The sequence below is a fragment of the Ranitomeya imitator genome, chromosome 4 (assembly GCF_032444005.1).
Source record: "Ranitomeya imitator isolate aRanImi1 chromosome 4, aRanImi1.pri, whole genome shotgun sequence".
In the NCBI taxonomy this organism is placed as follows: Eukaryota; Metazoa; Chordata; class Amphibia; order Anura; family Dendrobatidae; genus Ranitomeya; species Ranitomeya imitator.
In genome coordinates, this window is record NC_091285.1 from 572,045,631 (window position 1) to 572,071,181 (window position 25,551).

Genomic DNA, 25,551 nt, shown 5'->3' on the forward strand with positions numbered 1-25,551 from the left:
AGGGAGTGGAAAATTCACCCTAATTGGCTACACAGTATAGACTTGGAGAAGATTAAGAAGGAATTGGTGGAATTTTTTGAGATAAATGAGGGTAGCGTAGATGTGCTTACTGTGTGGGAAGCCATGAAAGCGTACTTGAGAGGGCTGTTGTTTAGGGATATTAGCAGGTGTAAGCGGAAATCGAGAGAGGTAGAGAGGCTGGCGATAGATGGGCTGAGGGTGGCTGAAGATGAGATGGTAATAATGGGTACTTTGGAGGCTGGGAGGAGGTTAAAGGCAGCTCAAAGCCAGCTAGAGGCGGTCTTGCTGAGTAAGGCTGAAAGGAAGAGGGAATTCATGAATTTGGTCTATTACCAGGAGGGTGAATCAGTGGGTCATTTGCTGTCGCTGGTGGCATCTGCCCAGAGAAATACTTCCTTTGTTCACTCTTTGGTGACTGGGAGTGGTGTTGCTGTTTCTGAGACTTCAGAGATTTTGGAGACTTTTGCAGATTTTTACGCAGACTTCTACTCCTCTCGGGTAGATGGGTCAATGGAGGACACGGTGGCGTTCCTTGAGGAGTTGGAGCTCCCGAGGCTGAGTGACACAGCTAGGGAGGATTTGGAGGCTCCCATTACGGAGGAGGAACTGGGACGGGCATTGCAGTCGATGGCTAATGGGAAGGCGCCTGGCGTAGACGGATTTCCTGCCGAAATTTATAAAAGCTTGGGGGAAGTGTTGATCCCTAAATTGAAGGCGGTCTTGGAAGAGGCTACGAATGGTGGAAGGCTACCGGCATCTATGCGGGAGGCCACAATAGTGGTGATTCCAAAGGAGGGGAAAGACCCGACACAGCCGGATTCATATCGGCCAATTTCTTTGCTTACTATCGACGTTAAACTCCTGGCTAAGGTGTTGGCGATGAGGTTGACAAGTGTTATTTCTGGCCTGATACACTCAGACCAGTCTGGCTTTATGCCTGATAGGTCAACTGCGATTAATCTACGAAGGCTGTATATAAACTTGCAACTCAAAGCCGATAACTGTGGCCAGAGAGTTATTGCATCTTTAGACGCTCACAAGGCGTTCGATAGTGTGGAGTGGGGGTATCTCTGGCAGGTGTTGCGAAGAATGGGGTTTGGACCGCAGTTCATATCATGGATTCAATTAATGTACTCGATGCCGACGGCCAGGGTTAGGGTAAACGGGGAGTTGTCACGGACCATACAATTGGCTAGAGGGACGAGACAGGGGTGTCCGCTTTCCCCCCTTTTGTTTGCTCTGGCGGTGGAACCACTGGCCGCTACGCTTCGACAGTCTGATGAGATGACGGGGTTTAAATATGGGGTGATTGAAGAAAGGGTGGCATTGTATGCGGATGACATTCTGCTATTTCTGGCTGACCCGGTTGCATCCTTGGAGGGAGCCATTGGGATTATTGAACGATTCGGATCAGTGTCGGGACTTAGGATAAATTGGAGTAAGTCTATCTTGTTTAAGGTGGACGATGTGGATGGGGAGCCATTGGAGGACGGGCGACTGGAGGTGACGAGTAAATTTAAGTACCTGGGAATATGGGTATCTATGCCGGTCACTGACTATATACATGAGAATCTGACTCCAATCTTGGTTGCCCTCAAGGCAAAAGCGGATGCAGGGCTTAAGCTACATTTGTCTGTGGTAGGCAGGGTGAATCTTATCAAAATGATTCTGATGCCGAAAATACTGTATATTCTTCACAATGCGCCGGTTTGGATACCACGTGGGAAATTTAGACAGATCAACTCTCTGTTTAGGAATCTGATTTGGGGGAGGCAGCATCCGCGTATCAAACTGGAGACACTTCAGCGACCCAAGGATGATGGGGGTCTGGCATTGCCTAACCCTGAGTTGTACTTTCTTGCAGCCCAGAGTCAGCATTTAAGGGGCTGGGCGCATGAGGGGTCATCTGGGGCAGTACAGCGGTTGATGGAGGTGGTGACAAAAAGAAGGCCAGTGGTGCAATGTTTGGAGGATGGATCCTTGGAGAGTTTGGGGAAGCTATATCCGACTTTGCTGTTGATACGCAAGCTATGGAGTAGATTGAGGCACATACGTGGGATCACGGACTTGACTAGATACTCGCCGCTATGGCATAATAACAATCTTAAAGAATTTGAGGCATTGGGGGTACTGATAGAGTGGTTGGGCAAAGGGATTCAGTATGTGTATCAAATAATTGAACAAGGTGAACTGAAATCATTTTCCCAATTGCAGGCGGAATTTGGTCTTGGGTCTGCAGGGGAGTATCAATATTTGCGGATGAGGCATGCCTTTGGAGCTCAGAGTAGGAACGGAGGTATTAGGATTCAAAGGGATATAGTACTGGAGTATGTGTGTAATGATGGGACGACTGGAGGAGTCATATCCACTCTGTACAGGGATCTGTTGCACACTTTTCTATTGGGGTTTCCAATAATGGCAAGAGCTAAATGGGAAAGGGATTTGGGCCCAATAGATAACGAGACTTGGGAGTCGGTGTTGGAATGGATCCCAAGACTGTCGCTGAGTGAACCGTATAGACTGTCACAGCTCTATGTGATACACAGAGTTTATAGGTCTCCGATGGTGCTATATAAGGCAGGATTGCGTAATGACTCTGAATGTCCGAGGTGTAAGTCTACGGATGCAGACATTTTCCATATGATGTGGACATGTCCGAGGTTGGCTGCCTTCTGGGTGGTAGTTTTGAGTCGTATGGAAGGTGCGTATGGATGCACGGTGCCAAGGGATCCAGTTGTCTGTTTGTTGGGATGCGTGGATGAGATTGGAGTGGATAAACACCTAAAGATAGCTATAGCCAGATTGTTGTATATGGCTAGGAAGGTGATAGCTAGAAACTGGATTAGGGAAGAGCCGCCGTCAAGAGGAGAGTTCCTCCAGTATGTGAAACATGGCCTGACACTAGAAAAAGGGATTTATAAGAAGAAAGGGAAAACTGAAACGTTCAATAAAATGTGGTCTCCATGGATTGCTATGGGATAGTAATGTGAAGTGTGGCTTATACGAATGGTTGAGGGATTAGATACTCTATTGTTTTAATGATGGTAGTAATTAACAAGATGAGCTGCTTTGTGGGGTGGGGGTGGGGGGCTTTGGGATCGAAGGGGGCTGTTTGAAGGGGGAGGGGGGGAAAAACTATATATTGAAAATGTAAATGTAACATGTTAATTGCCTTGTTATTCTTAATAAAAATTTATTTGAATTAAAAAAAAAAAAAGTATATCGATCTACTCACGTAATTGTGTATAAGATCTGGGTGATTTTTCTCCACTCCATCATCCAAAATACTCACAACCACATTTTTGCCAGTGTAGCCTCTTTGCCAAGCAGCCATAACATTCATTTCTGACCGACATCGGCTGCTCTTATCACTGCAATGCTGAAAAATGGAGAGAAAAATAAATAGTGAAATGTCAGAGGTCAGCAAAAGACAGCCAGTTCATAGAGGGGATTTTAACTGGTATCTAGTGTGTTTGTGCACAATATTCTGCAGCATTTTCCAATCCAGAATGTATAAGTACAAGGTTGGACATGAAAACTTATAAATGAGTAATGGCCCGGCATACAAGAGCTTACAATCAATCAGGAAATAGTGAGGACACTGAAGATACAATATGTCCTTGTTTTGTAGAACTGTCTAGTCATCTTTTAGGGTTCCACACATGAAGATGGATGAACTAGTCATGCATTCAGAGTATGTATGAAGAGATATACAAGGGCATGAAATACTGGAATCCGGCTCAAAAGGAATATTGTAGGGGGCATTGGTTAAAGTAAAGAAGTCACAGTGGGGACACGTGGTAGACCAGTCAAAAAGATGTATTTTTAAAGGCATGCTTAAAGATGTGGATTATTTAACTAATTGTCTTGGGTAGAGAAATCCAGAAATCTGGTGCAGCTTGAGACCAGGATTGAACATTGCAGTGGGAAGTTCAGAATACGGAAGATGTTAGGCTTGGATCATTAGCAGAACGTAAAACAAAAGTTGGGCGGCAAATCAAGATGAAGTATACAATGTAAGGCAGCACAGCACTGTGGAGAGTTCTGTGGTTGGGATTGACGGAGCTGGACAAAAATCAGGTGTCTGGCTGTTGAATTCTTGATAGATTGGAGACAGGAGAAATTAGTGAGGAACGAAGGATAGTAGTATAGGATACATTAATTAAGACTAATAAAATTACATATCCAAATACTGTTCAAATTCCCGATTTCTTCCTCATCCCAGAAGTAATTACCTCCTGAATGCTGAACATTAACCCAGTCTCACTGAGAAGGTCCCTCACTGCTGTCCCACCATACGGAAGCACTAATACATCAATAGGTTTGAAATGATCTCTAAATGCCTATAGTGCAAAAACTACATGAATAATTTCGGACTGTGCTATGCTTGGGTTCGTCTGGTGCCCAGCAATGTGGACTCTGCAGGATACTAGAATTATAGCACTCAGCAGTGTACTTACCAGGTACCACATGTTCGACCAGATGGGGTCATTAAAGTACAAAAGGTTAGGATCTGCTCGAATATATCTTTTAACCCTTTTCTTAATTTGTTGCTGCTGCACCCATTCTACCTGTATGGAAAAGTAAATCCGATATGTAATTGCTATCCTTCGTCAATACTTGCAAATACATTTACAACACATTATAATCAATTCATCAAAGGACTACTTCTATGACCGTATCTATCAAGGAAAAAAAAAACAATTATTTTTTCCACTTTCAATTACTGTTCAGGCTCGGCAATATAAAAAACAATTGCGCTTTATTCCATGTTTAAACTCAATAAACAGGACCTAAGGGAATGGGTGACATGCTGAGAATATAATGAGCACTTGTTCCCCTACAGGTCTTGGAAAACACTGGAAATCATCAGAATTTATGTTGCCGCATTGAGTATGACGTCCAAGCCAATACTAAAGCATTAGATGAGCAGCTAACATTTATATTAACTTGGCAGATCTATCGATTATAAATGAAAAGAGCAAAAACAATTTCTAACAAAAACCGTAAAGCACACAAACGAATAGGTGAATGTCTGACTCTACAAAGTTGGTTCTCCTCAATACAAAACAGACTTTCTAATATGAGAATTTAATCAGAAGGATTAAAAATTATATTACTCTTAAAAGCAGTATTTAAGAGCTGTCAACCTATCAGCCCCAGAGAAGCCAGACAAAATTAGAATTAAATTATTTTTTGCAACGTTCCTGTGATGTCCACCCACACGTCTCATACGACCAGCAGGAAGCACAGCAAGAAATTGCTGGCACAGTTAAGTAGCGCTCGCTCTTCCTAGCAAACGGTGGTGTACAGAGTCATGACTAGCAGCAGAAAACGTAGTATATTGCCAGGTCACGTAGTATATTGCCAGGTCACGTAGTATATTGCCAGGTCACGTAGTATATTGCCAGGTCACGTAGTATATTGCCAGGTCACGTAGTATATTGCCAGGTCACGTAGTATATTGCCCAGCCACGTAATATATTGCCCAGCCACGTAGTATATTGCCCAGCCACGTAGTATATTGCCCAGCCACGCAGTATACAGCACAGAGCCACCTAGTATACAGCACAGAGCCACATAGTATATTGCCCAGCGACGTAGTATACAGCACAGAGCCACGTAGTATACAGCACAGAGCCACGTAGTATATAACACTGCCCACACAATATATAACAGTGGCCACGTAATATATAGCACAGCCCACGGAGTATATCACAGCCCACATAGTACATAACACTGCCTATACAGCACAGAGCCACGCGGTATCTAACAGCCCACGCAGTATTTAGCAGTGTGGGCACCATATCCCTGTTAAAAAAATAAATAAATAAAATTATAAATAGTTATATACTCACCCCTGGGATCCACCGAAGCTCCGCCGAGCCGCTTGCGCCTGCCACCATCTTCCGTTCCCAGGATGCATGGTAAAATTACCCAGATGACTTAGCGGTCTTGCGAGACCGCTAAGTCTTCTGGGTAATTTCGAAATGCATCGCTGGGAACGGAAGATGGCGGCAGGCGCGAGCGGCTCGGCGGACTACGGAGTATAGCAGGTTTTTTGTTTTTTTTTAATTATTTTTAACATTACATTTTTTTTACTATTGATGCCGCATAGGCACCATCAATAGTAAAAAGTTGGGGGCACACAGGGTTAATAGCAGCGGTAACAGAGTGCGTTACCCGCGGTATAACGCGGTCCGTTACCGCCGGCATTAACCCTGTGTGATCGGTGACCGGAGGGGAGTATGCGGGCGTCGGGCAGTGACTGCGAGGAGTAAGAAGCGGCCATTTTCTTCCGGACTGTGCCCGTCACTGATTGGTCGTGGCAGTTTTGCCACGACCAATCAGCAACTTGGATTTCTATGACAGACAGAGGCCGCGACCAATGAATATCTGTGGCAGACAGACAGACGGAAGTGACCCTTAGACAATTATATAGTAGATTTGCATAGTTTTTCATCATCTATTTTGAAAATCAACAACTGGCTAATGTATAATCTGCATATCAGCAAACATTTTTATTTTTTTGGCTTGTCTGTCTTTTTCTTAAGGCCACATTCACAAATGCAGTATTGGGTCAGTATTCTACCTCAGTATTTGTAAGCCAAAACCAGGATAGGAACAATCAGAGGAAAAGTATAATAGAAACACATCACCACTTTTACATTTTCTACAGTCTCCTGGTTTTGGCCTACAAATACCGAGGTAAATGTAACCTAAAAGTGTAAATGGATTAATTGTAGGCGATCCCTTAGTTTGGCATACTTCTTTCTTCCGGTTCATCAGTATGCTCACGGATGATCCCAGTGTATAGGGTTATGCCCTCTTTGACATTTTACTGTAAATGTGGCAAATAAAGCAAGAGATCAAAAAAGGAATCTTTGCATTGCACCAAACCTATCAAAATGTACCATTTTGATGGATTTGGAACAAAATCCGTCAGAGCATAAAGATATATGAGGGAAAAAAAGGACTTCAGGCAATGTGCATACGGTGTCTATTAGATGCTTGTGTAGCCACCAAGTTTTCCCAGTCAAAGCAATTTCAGGAGAATGCTGGTAGTTGTTTTAATGAGGCAGCTTTACTGTTGCTCTTGAGGGGGCTACGCTGCTGTCATCTTTCACGCTATACTTCCAAATGTAGTAAAAGGGCAGCTCGGCAGCCTCCCGAGGAATAAGTATCACTTAACAGCTTCAGGGTTTCCGGACTCTTAAGTAGGTAAAAAGTAACAGGACTGAACATGTACACAGTAATATTGCTTTGATATTGCTGTGAACCCTGTTAATTTTATGGGGAGCTTTTGCGGCTCTATTTCAGCCGGATTCGAAGCGGAATCCGCTTGCACACAGCGTCTTTCACGTACCGTAAAGATGACCTTTTCACTGAATGTTTTCATTAAATCAAATGCTTCCGCCAATTTTTGCCATTGAACGGATTCTGGAACATTTTTTTTTTCTGTGCTTCTGTTCCAAATTTATGGCCCTCTAATAAAAATTCAAATTTTCAATTCAATAAACTTGGCATACTCCACATACTTCTCTAAGGGTGTTTGCATTTTCTCCCATATGGCAGAAGCTCTGTGGTATGCGCACAATTGGTCACAGTGGATCATCTGCAAATCAAAGCTGTGGAGTTGGTTAGCCAAACTTCCGACTGACTCCTCAATTTCTCTGACTCCCAACTACACAGCACTACGGAGCATGTGCATAATGTGCAGCACAGATTCATCTCATCTATGACCCCACAGCACTGGTCACTACTGAGCATGTACATAAAGTGCAGCACAGATTCATCTCCTCTACGACTCTACAGCACTGGTCACTACTGAGCATGTACATAAAGGGCAGCACAGATTCATCTCATCTATGACCCCACAGCACTGGTCACTACTGAGCATGTACATACAGTGCAGCACAGATTCATCTCATCTACAACCCCACAGCACTAGTCACTACTGAGCATGTACATAAAGTGCAGCACAGATTCATCTCATCTACGACCCCACAGCACTGGTCACTACTGAGCATGTACATAAAGTGCAGCACAGATTCATCTCATCCATGACCCCACAGCACTGGTCACTACTGAGCATGTACATAAAGTGCAGCACAGATTCATCTAATCCAAGACCCCACAGCACTGGTCACTACTGAGCATGTACATACAGTGCAGCACAGATTCATCTCATCTACAACCCCACAGCACTAGTCACTACTGAGCATGTACATAAAGTGCAGCACAGATTCATCTCATCTACGACCCCACAGCACTGGTCACTACTGAGCATGTACATAAAGTGCAGCACAGATTCATCTCATCCATGACCCCACAGCACTGGTCACTACTGAGCATGTACAGAAAGTGCAGCACAGATTCATTTCAACTAAAAGCCCAGATCCTTAGATCAAGATTAGAACAGACATTTATAGGACATTTCATAACTTTCCCAAATTATGAAAAAATATTCAGCACATCCTGCATTGAACTACTGTACCCAATTTATTATATATTTAAGGAGTCGGAGTTGGTCCATTTTATACAAATTATTTTCAGGAGTGGTGTGGACTCAGATTAAAGAAAAAAAAAAAAAGTGAAAGGTCATCTTTAAAAATAAAAAAAAAGTTCCCAAATGGGCAAATGATGAATTAGAGACTTAAATTTCTAAAAAAAAAAAAAAAATATCCTGAAATTTTCTATCCGTTATTTAAAACAAAGAAAAGTTTGGACAAATTACGTCACACTCAGGTCCTCCAATATCTATGCTGTAGAAGAGCATACAGGTAGAGGTTCTCCCTTTAGAAGGAACCCATCACTAGGATTTGGGCATGCACAGTGAAGCAAGGTCTACTGTTCTGAGCCCTATGTAATGTGCATGATATCGCTGGAGCAAAGGTCCAGACACATATTGAGCATCTCAAACTCTTACTACCAAATGTCAGAATGTCTGGTTTTAACATGGAGAAGTTTGGAAACTTAACACCTCGCTGCATAATGATAAGGTGGTTTAGTAGACCAAAACTTGGTGGAAGTTTATTTTAAAAGATGACCCCACTGTCTCCTAATCAGCTGTTCCCGCATTTACAAGGCTGAAAACAATTCTTATTAATTTATTGCTGACCGCAGATGCAGTTTTTTATTGGATGCCCACTGCCAGAAGTTTATAGCTAAAGTCCCAAGAGCAAAGGTTTAAGGAGTTCTCCAGAAATATATAAATACACCTCCAATAACAGAGCACTAGGAAATTACACCACGTCTAGGTCGGTTATTTGAGCTCTATTTGTATAATCTCCGAGAGTCCCTTTAACTGTAGTCAAAGGAAGGATCTTCCAGTAAATGACTCCCGTCTGCTGCACCAAAGTCAAGCTACTAATAAGGAGCTTACCAAACATTAAGTCTGTCTTAAGAGTTAGATTGCAACATGCAAAAGACCAAGTGTCCAGGAAACACACCCCGAGCAGGTAAAGCACATACACATGAGTGCATGGAATATTTTAGCTTTTTACAGCTCAGTGCTAAAGCTAAAGTGATTCTATAACCCAAAGTATTTATCACCAATATTAATAAGAAATATTAGATGCTTAAAGACGAAACGTTTTCAACATTTGTATGCTGTCAACATGGACAAACATTTTTTAAGAATGGATTCATCACCTTGATGAATCCAATCACCATAAAATTAACAAATTTTGAGGGCAATATTAGTTCTACCTCTTACAGGCATTTGTACGTTCTTCCTATGTTCATCTCGGTTTCTGCAATGTTATTATTATTATTATTTATTGTTATAGCGCCAATTATTCCATGGCGCTTTACATGTGAGGAGGGGTATACATAATAAAAACAAGTACAATAATATTAAACAATACAAGTCATAACTGGTACAGGAGGAGAGAGGACCCTGCCCGCGAAGGCTCACAATCTACATGTTCTCCAGATTATTACCAGCCACCAAAACAAATTAGGGTAAAGTCCGATAACCATAGTCTCCAAAACTGGAAAAGGCCTGAAGTAATTATGAAGGATACAGGAAAGATCTGACACAAACCAGACAACTGAGAGGTCATACAATACAGAATACTACTAAAAGCGCACACAAAGCCATCTGCTGCCTGCTCCACAGTGCCTCCAGCAAAGCTGCAGCTATTGCCATCATACCAGAATACTCATTTCTTTAAGAACGCACATAATTTGATTAAAACATACTCCATATGTTTTAATTTCCCCTACCAGGTCATAATCACCTACAGTTTGCCATTTATTTTAAACTCGCTGCCCGGATAATTCCACACCAGTAATACTTTGTGTTTCCTAATTTAAGCAGATTTAATTCTATTTCGGCTGCCAACCATATACCCATTACATCACTTCTCCAATTCATTTAGATCGCAAATTAATGAAGTCTAAAACCAATCTTTTTTTCTCATTGCATTTTCATGTTCACACTATATAGAGATCATGATTATTGTTACTATTAACTGCATTTCTACAACAGGTTGAGAACCAAAAGGTTTCTCTAATAAGGCTGGGTTCCCATTGCGTTATGGGAACGCGCTTAACGGACAGCGTTGCACGTCGAAATTAACGCCGTGCAACGCATCCGTTAGCGCGCCCATTCACGGCAATGGGAACGCGCAGCACTAGCGCGTGCCATGTTCGGCACGCGCTAGCGACGCGCCGGTGTTTCCTGGCGCGCTGCGGACGCTGCTTGCAGCGTCCGAGGCGCGCCCGCGGTCCGTTCCCCGCTCTCGCAGATCGGGGATCTGCGAGAGCGGGGACAATACCGCGACCCCGGGACGCAGCCACAGTAAAAACATTGCGTTAGCGAAACCCGCTAGCGCTAAACGGGTTGCACTAACGCAATGTGACCAACTCATAGGTTTTAGAAAAGCAATTATAATCAAAAGAACAAAAAAATACTAAACACTTTACCCTTTGTTAATTAAATTACAAGCCTTGGAAGAAAAACAAAATGTCACATTGGGTTACATTACACATTGTTTAGTCTATAAATATTGCCAGGCAAGAATCCAGTAAAAAAAAAGTTCAAGATTTGATCTGTGCAGAAAGGAGCAAACAATATAAAATACTAGTCAGAAATCATCAAGGTTCCCTAATGGGTTGACATTTTCCTTGATGCCTGCACGCACAATACAAAGAATGATTCTGTACAGATAGCACAATACTGTAACTTAAAGGAAGAGGAGTACAGAGGGTGTAGAAATGTAATTTAGGTACATAATAGAATAAAAAAAAAAGAATTACAAATATGAAGAGACTGCTTCGTAGAAAAATAAACTGCAATAAATTCTACAACAGTTCCAAACTCTTACTTTCCTCAACCCTGTTACCCCTTACACATTGGTGCAGAGCCTTTCACCTAGCCAAATCAGTTCTCATACTTTGCACTGAAAAGGCGCAATACCCCGAAAAGTATCTGTAAATTAAGATTCTGATTTGTCTTTTATCCCAAGTCATATTGCAAGACTCATTAAAGGGTCGAAAACTTGCAAGATTGCCGTTTCCAACAGGTGGCACTAGAGAGTTCAAGTCATCTCCCCTGTGAAGAGGAAATTTGCATAGAAAATGGAAGAAACATAAGATGACTGAATCTTTCTCAGTCTGGGGCTTCATGCGAGATCTCGTCTCGTGGGGTAAAGCCGATTCTGAGAAAGGTCAGGAATGAGCCCAGAACTACACGGGAGGACATGGTCAATGACCTGAAGACAGCTGGGACCACAGTCTCAAACTTTACTGTCAGTAACACACTACATCTTCATGGATTAAAGATCCTGCAGGGCACACAATGTCCCCCTGCTCACAGCAGCACATGTCCACTTTGAAGTTCACCAATGACCTGGGTGATCCAGAGGAGGCATGGGAGAAGGTCATGTGGTCAGATGAGACCAAAATAGATATTTTTGGTATTAACTGCACTCACCGTGTTTGAAGGAAAAAGGTGAGAAAACATGCAAAATCTGAAGTGTATCAAATACGTGTGTGTATATATATATATATGTGGAGCGCGCCTGATAATCAGTTGTTCGGCGCCACAGCTACATGTGTCATGGCTGTGTAACACTCACAACGCATGTATGGAGATCCAGTTTGTTGAAGATGAAATGATCTTTAAAAAACCTTAAGTTAAAGATGACATTTCCTTGTATTTTAGGAAAAAATATATAATTTTTTAAATATTACTAAAAGAAAATGGGTCAATGAAAAAGTTTGGGCACCCTTGGAGATTTTTGTGCTCAGATAACTGACCAAGGTTTCAGGCATTAATTAGCCTGTAAGGGTTATTGTTTGTTCACCATCGTTAGGAAAGGCCAGGCGATGCAAAGTTCCCAGCTATATAAAAACCTAGCCTACTTTAACCTTGTGCCAAAAAAACAGCAGCCATGAGTTCTTCTAAGCAGCTGCTTAGCACTCTGAAAATGAAAATGGTGGAGGCCCACAAAGCAGGAGAAGACTATACGAAAGATAGCAAAGCGTTTTCAAATTGCCACTTCCTCAGTTCGAAATGTAAATAAGAAATTGCAATTAACAGGAACAGTAGAGATCAAGATCAGGTCTGCAAGACCAAGCAAAATTTAAATGACAGCTACTCTTAGGATTGCTACACACAAATCAGAAACCCTGCTTGACTGCAAAAGACCTTCAGAAAAAATTACACTCTGGACTTGTGGCACATTGTTCTACTGTCCAGAGACACCTGCACAAATATGGCCTTCATGGGAGAGTCAGAGGAAAACCTCTTCTGCGTCCTTAACATAAAATTCAGTTACAGAAATATGCAAAAGAACATCTAAAGAAGGCTGGTGCATGTTGGAAACGACCTGTGGGTCGATGAGGTTAAAATAGAACTCTTTGGCAACAATGATCAAAGGTATGTGTGGAGAAAAAAAAAAGGGCACATAATTTCAGGAAAAGAACATCTTGCCACCAATTAAGCATGGGGGTGGATCAATCGTGCTTTGGGATTGTGTTGCAGCCAATGGCACGGGGAACATTTCATGAGTAGAGGGAAGAATGGAGTCAACAAAATTTCAACAAATTCTTGATGCAAACATAACACCATCTGTAAAAAAAAAAAAAGTTGAAATTGAAAAGAGGATGGCTTCTACAAATGGATAATGATCCTAAACATGTGTTTTGTGTGTGTGTGTGTGTGTGTGTGTGTGTGTGTGTGTGTGTGTGTGTGTGTAGCCCATTCACTATCCCCATCTATCCCCCACCCCCCGAAGATGGCTGGACCATGATTGTAAATACATCATTGTAAATACACACCTGTACTTTGCATCTCCCCCACCTCATTGTAGATTGTAAGCTCTCACGAGCAGGGTCGTCTTATTTTGCTTTAATTATTGTATTGTTAACGTTGTTACTTATGACTTTTGTGTTTGAAACTGTTAAACTGTAAAGCGCTGCGGAATATGTTGGCGCTATATAAATAAAGATTATTATGATTATTATTATTATTATTATTATTATGTGTTAAATTCCACAATAGGTTACCTTACAAAGCACATGCTGAAGGTTTTACAATGGCCCTTACAGTCCCCTGATCTGATTATTGAAAATCTGAGGCTAAACCGCAAAATAGCAGTGCATGCAAAACCACCCAAGAATCTCACAGAACTAGAAGAATTTTCAAAGGAAGAAGGGACAAAAATCCTGCAAAAAGAACTGAAAGACTCATGGCTAGCTACAAAAAGTGTTTACAAGCGGTGATACTCTCAAAAGGGGGGTGCTACACAGTATTAAAGATGCAGGGCGCCCAAATTTGCATTGGCCCATTTACCTTTTTGATGAAAATATATTTTTGACTAAAATATAAAGATAATGTGTCATTTTTAACTTTAGCCATTTTAAAGATCATATAATCTTCAACTTGCATAACTGTTCACAACAGTAATTTTGCCCAGGGGTGCCCAAACTTTTACATGCCACTGTATATATGCCCGTCCTCCATCCTGATATTAGTGTTCCCCATCCTGGTACAGGTTCCTTATCCTGAGCACGGTCCTGGTACATATATCTCCCATCATGGTATATGTCCCCCATTCTACCGCTGCTCTTTAATGCATAGAAAAAACCCCAAACAATTCTACTCACCTTCCCTCTGCTCCCTCACAAAACAACATCTTCTGAAGCCGGCAGCTGACGTCAGCATCAAAGCAATGGGAGCGTATGAGGTCACTGCAATGTACCCCAGTAATGTGCACGGCAATGTCAGCTGCTGGCCTCTAATTAGCCAGCAGCAATACAGGTCATCCGAATATGCATCCGATGACGCACATCCAGTTAATGTTTGCGTTGGCGGGCCCCCACATACACTGGCTCAGTTGTGACCTCCGTAACGGCATTAGTTATGCCCCTGGTTGGGGAACAAGTTTGCCTTCTCTGTGTGCAGAGCAGGTAAGTACATTCATACTGCACATTTTTTGCAAAAATTCCACATATGTCCCATTTCACTGAATAGGTCTTGAAGAAATCCATCTGTTGGCTTCAAAAACAACCAAATTCTGAATATAACTGATGTCTGTTACAGGTACATCCTTAGAGTAATGGTTTGTAGGTATAAAAAACTAATCATAGGATGTTTTATAGAAAGAAACCGTACGTTTGGCTGAGAGGACAAAAGCAGCTAAAAGTTATAAAAAATAAAAAAAAAAACATTTCAAGGGGATAATCATGGGACTTGGGCTTACCCAACATCATAAATATTACTATTCCTGGTCAATAACTGATTTACTACATATTTTGAATTCATGTATAAAGAGCCCTTGCTGAATTTATCCAAATTTTAGTTGCAAAGCCGAACACTCTCCTACGAGAAAATGAACAACAGACTATAGCTGAAGGGCACTGTAGTATCAGAGCACTGATGTAGGATTTTTAAGCATTTCCAGACAGCCCATGGACTGTAGATGTCCAACAGAGTCGGACTGCCCAAAGAGAAGGCAGAGATGTCTTATTACCATCTGTGCCTTCCTGATTTCTGAATGAGCCATGCAGAACAAGTACAGTATATACAACATAGGAAGTACTGCCAGCATTTCCTCCTTCAGACCAAGCTGTCATTTGATTGCTTGGTACTAGGAAAAGTGTTGGAGCTTCTGGATCACAGGAGACTCCGTCAGCTTGATTATGTGTGAAGGAGGCAGAATTTCCCATGAAACTGGGGCCAATATGCGAAACCCAGTTACAGGAGAAATCAGCAACACAAAATGTATTAATATGTCGAAATGGCCACCCCCTGAAACTACCCCAAAGATCATTTAAGACCTTATGTGGGGAACAGTGTGTGGAAAAAAAAAAAATACCGTATATACTCAAGTATAAGCCGAGATTTTCAGCCCATTTTTTGGGGCTGAAAGTTCCCCTCTTGGCTTAAACTCGAGTCATACCCAGGGGTCGGCAGGGGAGGGGGAGCAGGGGCGGTCTAATAATACTCACCTGCTCCTGGCACGGTCCCTGCAGGTCCCTGGCTCCCCAGCTTCTTCCTGTACTGAGCAGTCACATGGTACCGCTCATTACAGTAATGAATATGCGGCTCCTCCCGTAGGGGTGGAGCTGCATATTCATTACTGTAATGAGCGGCAACGGTGACCGCTCAGTACAGGAAGAAGCTGCGGCGCTGGGGAACCAGGGACTGCACAGCGCCAAAAGCAGGTGAGTATAATGGGGAGGGGGAGCACTGCGCGATATTCACCTGCTCCCCGTTCCGGGCACCTCTCCGTCTTCAATGTCTTCTGCAGTGACGCTCAGGTCAGAGGGCGCGATGACGTGGTTAGTGCACGCCCTCTGCCTGAAAGTCAGTACAGAAGACGCTGAAGATGGAGCGGCGCCCAGAACGAAGTCAGGTGAATATTGAAAGTGCCGGGGGCCTGAGCGACGGAGAGGTGAGTACGTGATTTTTTTTTTTATCGCAGCAACAGCAAATCGGGCAAGTGTCTGTAGGGAGCATCTTATGGGGCCATAACGTTTGTGCAGCACTATATGGGGCAAGTGTCTGTATAGGGCCATAATCAACGTTTGTGCAGTACTATATGGGGCAAGTGTCTGTATGGAGCATCTTATGGGGCCATAATTAACGTTTGTGCAGCACTATATGGGCCAAGTGTCTGTATGGAGCATCTTATGGGGCCATAATAAAGGTTTGTGCAGTACTATAAGGGGCAAGTGTCTGTATGCAGCATCTTATGGGGCCATAATTAACGTTTGTGCAGCACTATATGGGCCAAGTGTCTGTATGGAGCATCTTATGGGGCCATAATAAAGGTTTGTGCAGCACTATATGGGGAAAATATCTTTAAGGAGCATCTTATGGGGCCATAATCAACATTTGTGCAGCATTATATTGGGCAAATGTGTCTATGGAGCATCTTATGGGGCCATTATTAACCTTCATGCAGGATTATATGGGGCATATTTTAATATGGAGCATCTTATGGGGCCATCATAAACTTTATGGAGCATTATATGGGGCTCCTGATTCAATATGGATATTCAAAAATACTAAACCTACTGATGCCTCAATTACTTTTACTTTAATTGGTATCTATTTTTACTTGTGACATTTACCGGTAGCTGCTGCATTTCCCACCCTAGGCTTATACTCGAGTCATTAAGCTTTCCCAGTTTTTTTGTGGCAAAATTAGGAGGGGGGGGGGGGAGCGCGGGGAGGTCGCTTATACTCGAGTATATATGGTTTAAAAAAAAAAACAACCCTTGATGGGCCAGTCAGTCCAAACAGCAGTTTCTAGTCCCACTCCCTTTGGAAAAAAAAGTGTTCAATAGCAGTCCTTTAGGCTATGTGCACACGTAGGAAATGTGGTGCAGAATTTTCTGCACTAAATCTGCATCTCCTGGCAGAATCCGCAGGTGCGTTTTTTATGTGGTTTTAGTGCGTTTTTTGTGCGAAATTGATGCGGATTTTGTGCAGTTTTTGTGCAGATTTTGCCACTGCAGATTTCTATTAACCCCTTCATGACCTTGGGATTTTTCATTTTTCCGTGTTCGTTTTTCACTCCCCTCCTTCCCAGAGCCATAACTTTTTTATTTTTCCGTCAATTTGGCCATGTGAGGGCTTATTTTTTGCGGGACGAGTTGTACTTTTGAACGACATCATTGGTTTTAGCATGTCATGTACTAGAAAACGGGAAAAAAAATTCCAAGTGCGGTGAAATTGCAAAAAAAAGTGCAATCCCACACTTGTTTTTTGTTTGGCTTTTTGCTAGGTTCACTAAATGCTAAAACTGACCTGCCATTATGATTCTCCAGGTCAGTACGAGTTCATAGACACCTAACATGACTAGGTTATTTTTTACCTAAGTGGTGAAAAAAATTCTAAACTTTGCTAAAAAAAAAAAAAAAAAAAAAATAAAAAAAAAAATTGCGCCATTTTCCGATACTTGTAGCGTCTCCATTTTTCATGATCTGGGGTCGGTTGAGGGCTTATTTTTTGCGTGCCGAGATGACGTTTTTAATGATAGCATTTTGGTGCAGATACGTTCTTTTGATCGCCCGTTATTGCATTTTAATGCAATGTCGCGGTGACCTAAAAAACGTAATTCTGGCGTTTCACTTTTTTTCTCGCTACGCCGTTTAGTGATCAGGTTAATGCTTTTTTTTAACCCCTTCATGACCCAGCCTATTTTGACCTTAATGACCTGGCCGTTTTTTGCAATTCTGACCAGTGTCCCTTTATGAGGTAATAACTCAGGAACGCTTCAACGGATCCTAGCGGTTCTGAGATTGTTTTTTCGTGACATATTGGGCTTCATGTTAGTGGTAAATTTAGGTCAATAAATTCTGCGTTTATTTGTGATAAAAACGGAAATTTGGCGAAAATTTTGAAAATTTCGCAATTTTCACATTTTGAATTTTTATTCTGTTAAACCAGAGAGTTATGTGACACAAAATAGTTAATAAATAACATTTCCCACATGTCTACTTTACACCAGCACAATTTTGGAAACAAAATTTTTTTTTGCTAGGAAGTTATAAGAGTTAAAATTTGACCAGCGATTTCTCATTTTTACAACGAAATTTACAAAACCATTTTTTTTAGGGACCACCTCACATTTGAAGTCAGTTTGAGGGGTCTATATGGCTGAAAATACCCAAAAGTGACACCATTCTAAAAAATGCACCCCTCAAGGTGCTCAAAACCACATTCAAGAAGTTTTTTAACCCTTCAGGTGCTTCACAGCAGCAGAAGCAACATGGAAGGAAAAAATGAACATTTAACTTTTTAGTCACAAAAATTATCTTTTAGCAACATTTTTTTTATTTTCCCAATGGTACAAGGAGAAACTGAACCACGAAAGTTGTTGTACAATTTGTCCTGAGTACGCTGATACCTCATATGTGGGGGTAAACCACTGTTTGGGCGCACGGCAGGGCTTGGAAGGGAAGGAGCGCCATTTGACTTTTTGAATGAAAAATTGGCTCCACTCTTTAGCGGACACCATGTCACGTTTGGAGAGCCCCCGTGTGCCTAAAAATTGGAGCTCCCCCACACGTGACCCCATTTTGGAAACTAGACGCCCGAAGGAACTTATCTAGATGCATAGTGAGAACTTTGAACCCCCGGGGGCTTCACAAATTGATCCGTAAAAATGAAAAAGTACTTTTTTTTCACAAAAAAATTCTTTTAGCCTCAATTTTTTTCATTTTCACATGGGCAACAGGATAAAATGGATCCTAAAATTTGTTGGGCAATTTCTCATGAGTACACCGATACCTCACATGTGGGGGTAAACCACTGTTTGGGCACATGGTACGGTTCGGAAGGGAAGGAGCGCCATTTGACTTTTTGAATGAAAAATTATCTCCATCGTTAGCGGACACCATGTCGTGTTTGGAGAGCCCCCGTGTGCCTACACATTGGAGCTCCCCCACAAATGACCCCATTTTGGAAACTAGACCCCCCAAGGAACTTATCTAGATGCATATTGAGCACTTTAAACCCTCAGGTGCTTCACAAATTGATCTGTAAAAATAAAAAAGTACTTTTTTTTTCACAAAAAAATTCTTTTCGCCTCAGTTTTTCATTTTCACATGGGCAATAGGATAAAATGAATCCTAAAATTTGTTGGGCAATTTCTCCCGAGTATGCCGATACCTCATATGTGGGGGTAAACCACTGTTTGGGCACACGGCAGGGCTCGGAAGGGAAGGCGCGCCATTTGACTTTTTGAATGGAAAATTGGCTCCAATTGTTAGCGGACACCATGTCGCGTTTAGAGAGCCCCTGTGTGCCTATGCATTGGAGCTCCCCCACAAGTGACCCCATTTTGGAAACTAGACCCCCCAAGGAACTTATCTAGATGCATATTGAGCACTTTAAACCCCCAGGTGCTTCACAGAAGTTTATAATGCAGAGCCATGAAAATAAAAAATAATTTTTCTTTCCTCAAAAATGATTTTTAGCCTGGAATTTCCTATTTTGCCAAGGGTAATAGGAGAAATTGGACCGCAAATGTTGTTGTCCAGTTTGTCCTGAGTACGCCGATACCCCATATGTGGGGGTAAACCACTGTTTGGGCGCACGGCAGGGCTCGGAAGGGAAGGCACGCCAATTGGCTTTTTAAATGGAAAATTAGCTCCAATCATTAGCGGACACCATGTCACGTTTGGAGAGCCCCTGTGTGCCTAAACATTGGAGATCCCCCACATATGACCCCATTTTGGAAACTAGACCCCCAAAGGAACTAATCTAGATGTGTGGTGAGGACTTTGAACTTCCAAGTGCTTCACAGAAGTTTATAACCCAGAGCCATGAAAATAAAATAAAAATTTTATTTTCTCTAAAATGATTTTTTAGCCTGCAATTTATTATTTTCCCAAGGGTAACAGGAGAAATTTGACCCCAAAAGTTGTTGTACAGTTTCTCCTGAGTACGCTGATACCCCATATGTGGGGGTAAACCACAGTTTGGGCACATGTCGGGGCTCGGAAGTCAAGTAGTGACATTTTGAAATGCAGACTTTGATGGAATGCTCTGCGGGCGTTACGTTGCGTTTGCAGAGCCCCTGATGTGGCTAAACAGTAGAAACCCCCCAAAAGTGACCCCATTTTAGAAACTAGACCCCGAAAGGAACTTCTCTAGATGTGAGGTGAGCACTTTGAACCCCCAAGTGCTTCACAGAAGTTTATAACACAGAGCAGTGAAAATAATAAATACGTTTTCTTTCCTCAAAAATAATTTTTTAGCCCAGAATTTTTTATTTTCCCAAGGGTTACAGGAGAAATTGGACCCCAAAAGTTGTTGTCCAGTTTCTCCTGAGTACGCTGATACCCCATATGTGGGGGTAAATCACTGTTTGGGCACACGTCGGGGCTCAGAAGGGAAGTAGTGACTTTTGAAATGCAGACTTTGATGGAATGGTCTGCGGGCGTCACGTTGCGTTTGCAGAGCCCCTGGTGTGCCTAAACAGTAGCAACCCCCCACAAGTGACCCCATTTTGGAAACTAGACCCCCCAAGGAACTTATCTAGATATGTGGTGAGCACTTTGAACCCCCAAGTGCTTCACAGACGTTTACAACGCAGAGCCGTGAAAATAAAAAATCATTTTTCTTTCCTCAAAAATGATGTTTTAGCAAGCAATTTTTTATTTTCTCAAGGGTAACAGGAGAAATTGGACCCCAGTAATTGTTGCCCAGTTTGTCCTGAGTACACTGATACCCCATATGTGGGGGTAAACCACTGTTTGGGCACACGTCGGGGCTCGGAAGGGAAGGAGCACCATTTGACTTTTTGAATAAAAGATTGGCTGGAATCAATGGTGGCGCCATGTTGCGTTTGAAGACCCCCTGATGTGCCTAAACAGTGGAAACCCCTCAATTCTAACGCCAACACACCCCTAACCCTTATCCCAACTGTAGCCGTAACCCTAACCACAACCCTAACCCCAACACACCCCTAACCCTAACCACAACCCTAATTCCAACCCAACCCTAACCCTAAGGCTATGTACCCACGTTGCGGATTCGTGTGAGATTTTTCCGCACCATTTTTGAAAAATCCGCGGGTAAAAGGCACTGCGTTTTACCTGCGGATTTACTGCGGATTTCACCTGCGGATTCCTATTGAGGAATAGGTGTAAAACGCTGCGGAATCCGCACAAAGAATTGACATGCTGCGGAAAATACAACGCAGCGTTTCCGTGCGGTATTTTCCGCACCATGGGCACAGCGGATTTGGTTTTCCATAGGTTTACATGGTACTGTAAACCTGATGGAACACTGCTGCGGATCCGCAGCGGCCAATCCGCTGCGGATCCGCAGCCAAATCCGCACCGTGTGCACATAGCCTAATTCTAAAGGTATGTGCACACGCTTCGGAAAACGCTGCGGATCCGCAGCAGTTTCCCATGAGTTTACATTTCAATGTAAACCTATGGGAAACAAAAATCGCTGTACACATGCTGCGGAAAAACTGCACGGAAACGCAGCGGTTTACATTCCGCAGCATGTCACTTCTTTCTGCGGATTCCACAGCGGTTTTACAACTGCTCCAATAGAAAATCGCAGTTGTAAAACCGCAGTGAAATGCGCAGAAAAACCGCGGTAAATCTGGCATAAATCCGCAGCGGTTTAGCACTGCGGATTTATCAAATCCGCTGCGGAAAAATCCGCAGAGGACCAGAATACGTGTGCACATACCGAAACCCTAACCCTAACCCTACCCCTAACCCTAGCCCTAACCCTACCCCTAACCCTACCCCTAACCCTAACCCTAACCCTAACCCTAGTTCTAACTCCAACCTTAGTGAAAAAAAAAAAAAATTCTTTATTTTATTATTGTCCCTATCTATGGGGGACAAATGGGGGGGGTCATTTACTGTTTTTTTATTTTGACCACTGTGATAGATTATATCACAGTGATCAAAATTCACATTGGAACGAATCTGCCGGCCGGCAGATTCGGCGGGCGCACTGCGCATGCGCCCGCCATTTTGGAACATGGCGGCGCCCGGGGAAGAAGACGGACGGACCCCGCCAGGATCGGTAAGTATAAGGGGGGGAGATCAGGGCACAGGGGGGGGAGATCAGGGCACTGGGGGGCGTCGGAGCACGGGGGGGAGGGATCGGAGCATGGGGGAGAGTGATCGGTGTGCGGGCGGGTGGATCGGTGTGCAGGGGGGGTGGATCGGTGTGCAGGGGGGGTGGATCGGAGCACGGGGGGGGATCGGAGTGCGGGGGGGTTTGATTGGAGCACGGGGGGGTGTGATTGGAGCACGGGGGGAGCGGACAGGAGGACGGGGGAGCGGAGCACAGGACGGAGGGGAGCGGGCCACAGATCGGGGGGCTGGGGGGGCGATCGGAGGAGTGGGGTGGGGGCACATTAGTATTTCCAGCCATGGCCGATATTTCAGCATCGGCCATGGCTGGATTGTAATATTTCACCATTTTTTTAGGTGAAATATTACAAATCGCTCTGATTGGCAGTTTCACTTTCAACAGCCAATCAGAGCGATCGTAGCCACGAGGGGGTGAAGCCACCCCCCCTGGGCTAAACTACCACTCCCCCTGTCCCTGCAGATCAGGTGAAATGGGAGTTAACCCTTTCACCCGATCTGCAGGGACGCGATCTTTCTGTGACACAGCATATGCGTCACAGGTCGGATTGGCACCGACTTTCATGACGCATACGCTGTGTCACAGGTCGGGAAGGGGTTAATTGATAGATCGGGCGATTCTGAGCGCGGCGATACCAAATATGTGTAGATTTGATTTTTTTTTAATTCATTTATTTTGATTGGGGCGAAAGGGGGGTGATTTAAACCTTTATTTTTTTTTTATTTTTTTCACATTTTTTTTAACTTTTTTTTTTTTTTACTTTTGCCATGCTTCAACAGCCTCCATGGGAGGCTAGAAGCAGGCACAACCCGATCGCCTCTGCTACATAGCAGCGATCTGCTGATCGCTGCTATGTAGCTGAAAATCAGGTGTGCTGTGAGCGCCGACCACAAGGTGGCGCTCACAGCTGCCGGGGATCAGTAACCATAGAGGTCTCAAGGACCTCTATGGTTACTATTCTGAAGCATCGCCGACCTCCAATCATGTGACGGGGGTCGGCGATGCGATCATTTCCGGTCGCCTGGCCGGAAGTGGTAGTTAAATGCCGCTGTCTGCGTTTGACAGCGGCATTTAACTAGTTAATAGGTGCGGGCAGATCGCGATTCTGCCCGCGCCTATTACGGGCACATGTCAGCTGTACAAAACAGCTGACATGTCCCGGCTTTGATGCGGGCTCACCGCGGAGCCCTGCATCAAAGCAGGGGATCTGACCTCGGACGTACGATCCCGTCCGAGGTCAGAAAGGGGTTAATGGAGGGGTGCAGAAACGCTGCAGAACTGCACAAAAGAAGTGACATGCACTTCTTTGAAATCTGCAGCGTTTCTGCGCAGATTTTTCTGCACAGCTTTTTTTTTCACAATGATTTATATTGTACTGTAAATCACAGTGCAGATCTGCAGCGTTTCTGCTGCAGAAAAAAATGCTGCAGAACTGCACTAAATCTACATCGTGTGCACATACCCTGAGGCTATGTTCACACTTTGCGGATTCCACTGCGGATTTTTCCGCAGCAGAATTCCAAAATCCGCAGTGAAAACCCGTCACGGTTTTTACTGCGGTTTCTTCTGCGGATTTTCATCTGCAGTTTCCTATTGGAGCAGGTGAAAATCCGCAGAAAAGAAGTGACATGCTGCGGAATGTAATCCGCAGCGTTTCCGTGCGGATTTTTCTGCAGCATGTGCACAGTGTTTTTTGTTTCCCATAGGTTTACATTGTAATGTAAACTCATGGGAAACTGCTGCGGATCCGCAGCGGTCAAATCCGCTGCGGATCCGCAGCAAAATCCGCAAAGTGTGAACATAGCCTTAACCCCTTAGTGACAGAGCCAATTTGGTACTTAATGACCATGCCAATTTTTGCAATTCTGACCACTGTCACTTTATGAGGTTATAACTCTGGAACGCTTCAACGGATCCTGCTGATTCTGAGATTGTTTTTTCGTGACATATTGTAATTCATGTTAGTGGTAACATTTCTTCGATATTACTTGCGATTATTTATGAAAAAAACGGAAATATGGCGAAAATTTTTAAAATTTTGCAATTTTCAAACTTTGTATTTTTATGCCCTTAAATCAGAGAGATATGTCATGAAAAATAGTTAATAAATAACATTTCCCACATGTCTACTTTACATCAGCACAATTTTGGAAACAAAATTTTTTTTTGTTAGGGAGTTATAAGGGTTAAAAGTTGACCAGCAATTTCTCATTTTTACAACACCATTTTTTTTTTAGGGACCACATCACATTTGAAGTCATTTTGAGGGGTCTATATGATAGAAAATAATGAAGTGTGACACCATTCTAAAAACTACACCCCTCAAGGTTCTCAAAACCACATTCAAGAAGTTTATTAACCCTTTACGTGCTTCACAGGAACTGAAACAATGTGGAAGGAAAAAATGAACATTTAACTTTTTTTTGTAAACATCTTAATTCAGAACCATTTTTTTTATTTTCACAAGTGTAAAAACAGAAATGTAACCATAAATTTTGTTATGCAATTTCTCCTGAATACGCCAATACCCCATATGTGGGGGTAAACCACTGGTAGGGCGCACCGCAGAACTTAGAAGTGAAGGAGCGCCGTTTGACTTTTTCAATGCAGAATTGGCTGGAATTGAGATCGGACGCCATGTCACGTTTAGAGAGCCCCTGATGTGCCTAAACAGTGGAAACTCCCCACAAATGACACCATTTTGGAAACTAGACCCCTTAAGGAACTTATCTAGATGTGTGGTGAGCACTTTGAACCCCCAAGTGCTTCACAGAAGTTTATAATGCAGAGCCGTGAAAATAAAAAATATTTTTTTTTTCCACAAAAAAGATTTTTTAGCCCCCAAGTTTTTATTTTCACTAGGGTAACAAGAGAAATTGGACCCCAAAAGTTGTTGTCCAATTTGTCCTGAGTATGCTGGTATCCCATATGTGGGGGTAAACAACTGTTTGGGCGCACGGCAGAGCTCGGAAGGAAGGAGCGCCGTTTTGGAATGCAGACTTTGATAGAATGGTCTGCGGGTATTATGTTGCGTTTGCAGAGCCCCTGATGTACCTAACCAGTAGAAACCCTCCACAAGTGACCCCATTTTGGAAACTAGACCCCCCAAGGAACTTATCTAGATGTGTGGTGAGAACTTTGAATGCCCAAGTGCTTCACAGAAGTTTAGAATGCAGAGTCGTGAAAATAAAAAATATTTTTTTTTTCCACAAAAAAGATATTGTAGCCCCCAAGTTTTTATTTTTACAAGGGTAACAGGAGAAATTGGACTGCAATAGTTGTTGTCCAATTTATCCCGAGTACGCTGATGCGCCATATGTGGGGGTAAACCACTGTTTGGGCGCACGGCAGAGCTCAGAAGGGAGGGAGCACCATTTGACTTTTTGAGCGCAAAATTGTCTGTCGTGTTTGGAGACCCCCTGATGTACCTAAAC

General features: G+C 43.1%; 1 protein-coding gene across 1 annotated transcript in view; it reads right to left on the reverse strand.

The window, feature by feature from the left end:
* The window catches only part of PCSK6 (proprotein convertase subtilisin/kexin type 6), a 284,049-nt gene that overhangs the window by 133,455 nt on the left and 125,043 nt on the right, over nt 1-25,551 (reverse strand). The window contains exons 3-4 of the mRNA XM_069766332.1: nt 4,482-4,592; nt 3,257-3,400 (exon numbers count right to left, since the gene is read on the reverse strand). Of these exons, the coding sequence (XP_069622433.1) occupies nt 3,257-3,400; nt 4,482-4,592 (255 nt within the window). The remainder of the gene's footprint in view (nt 1-3,256; nt 3,401-4,481; nt 4,593-25,551) is intronic.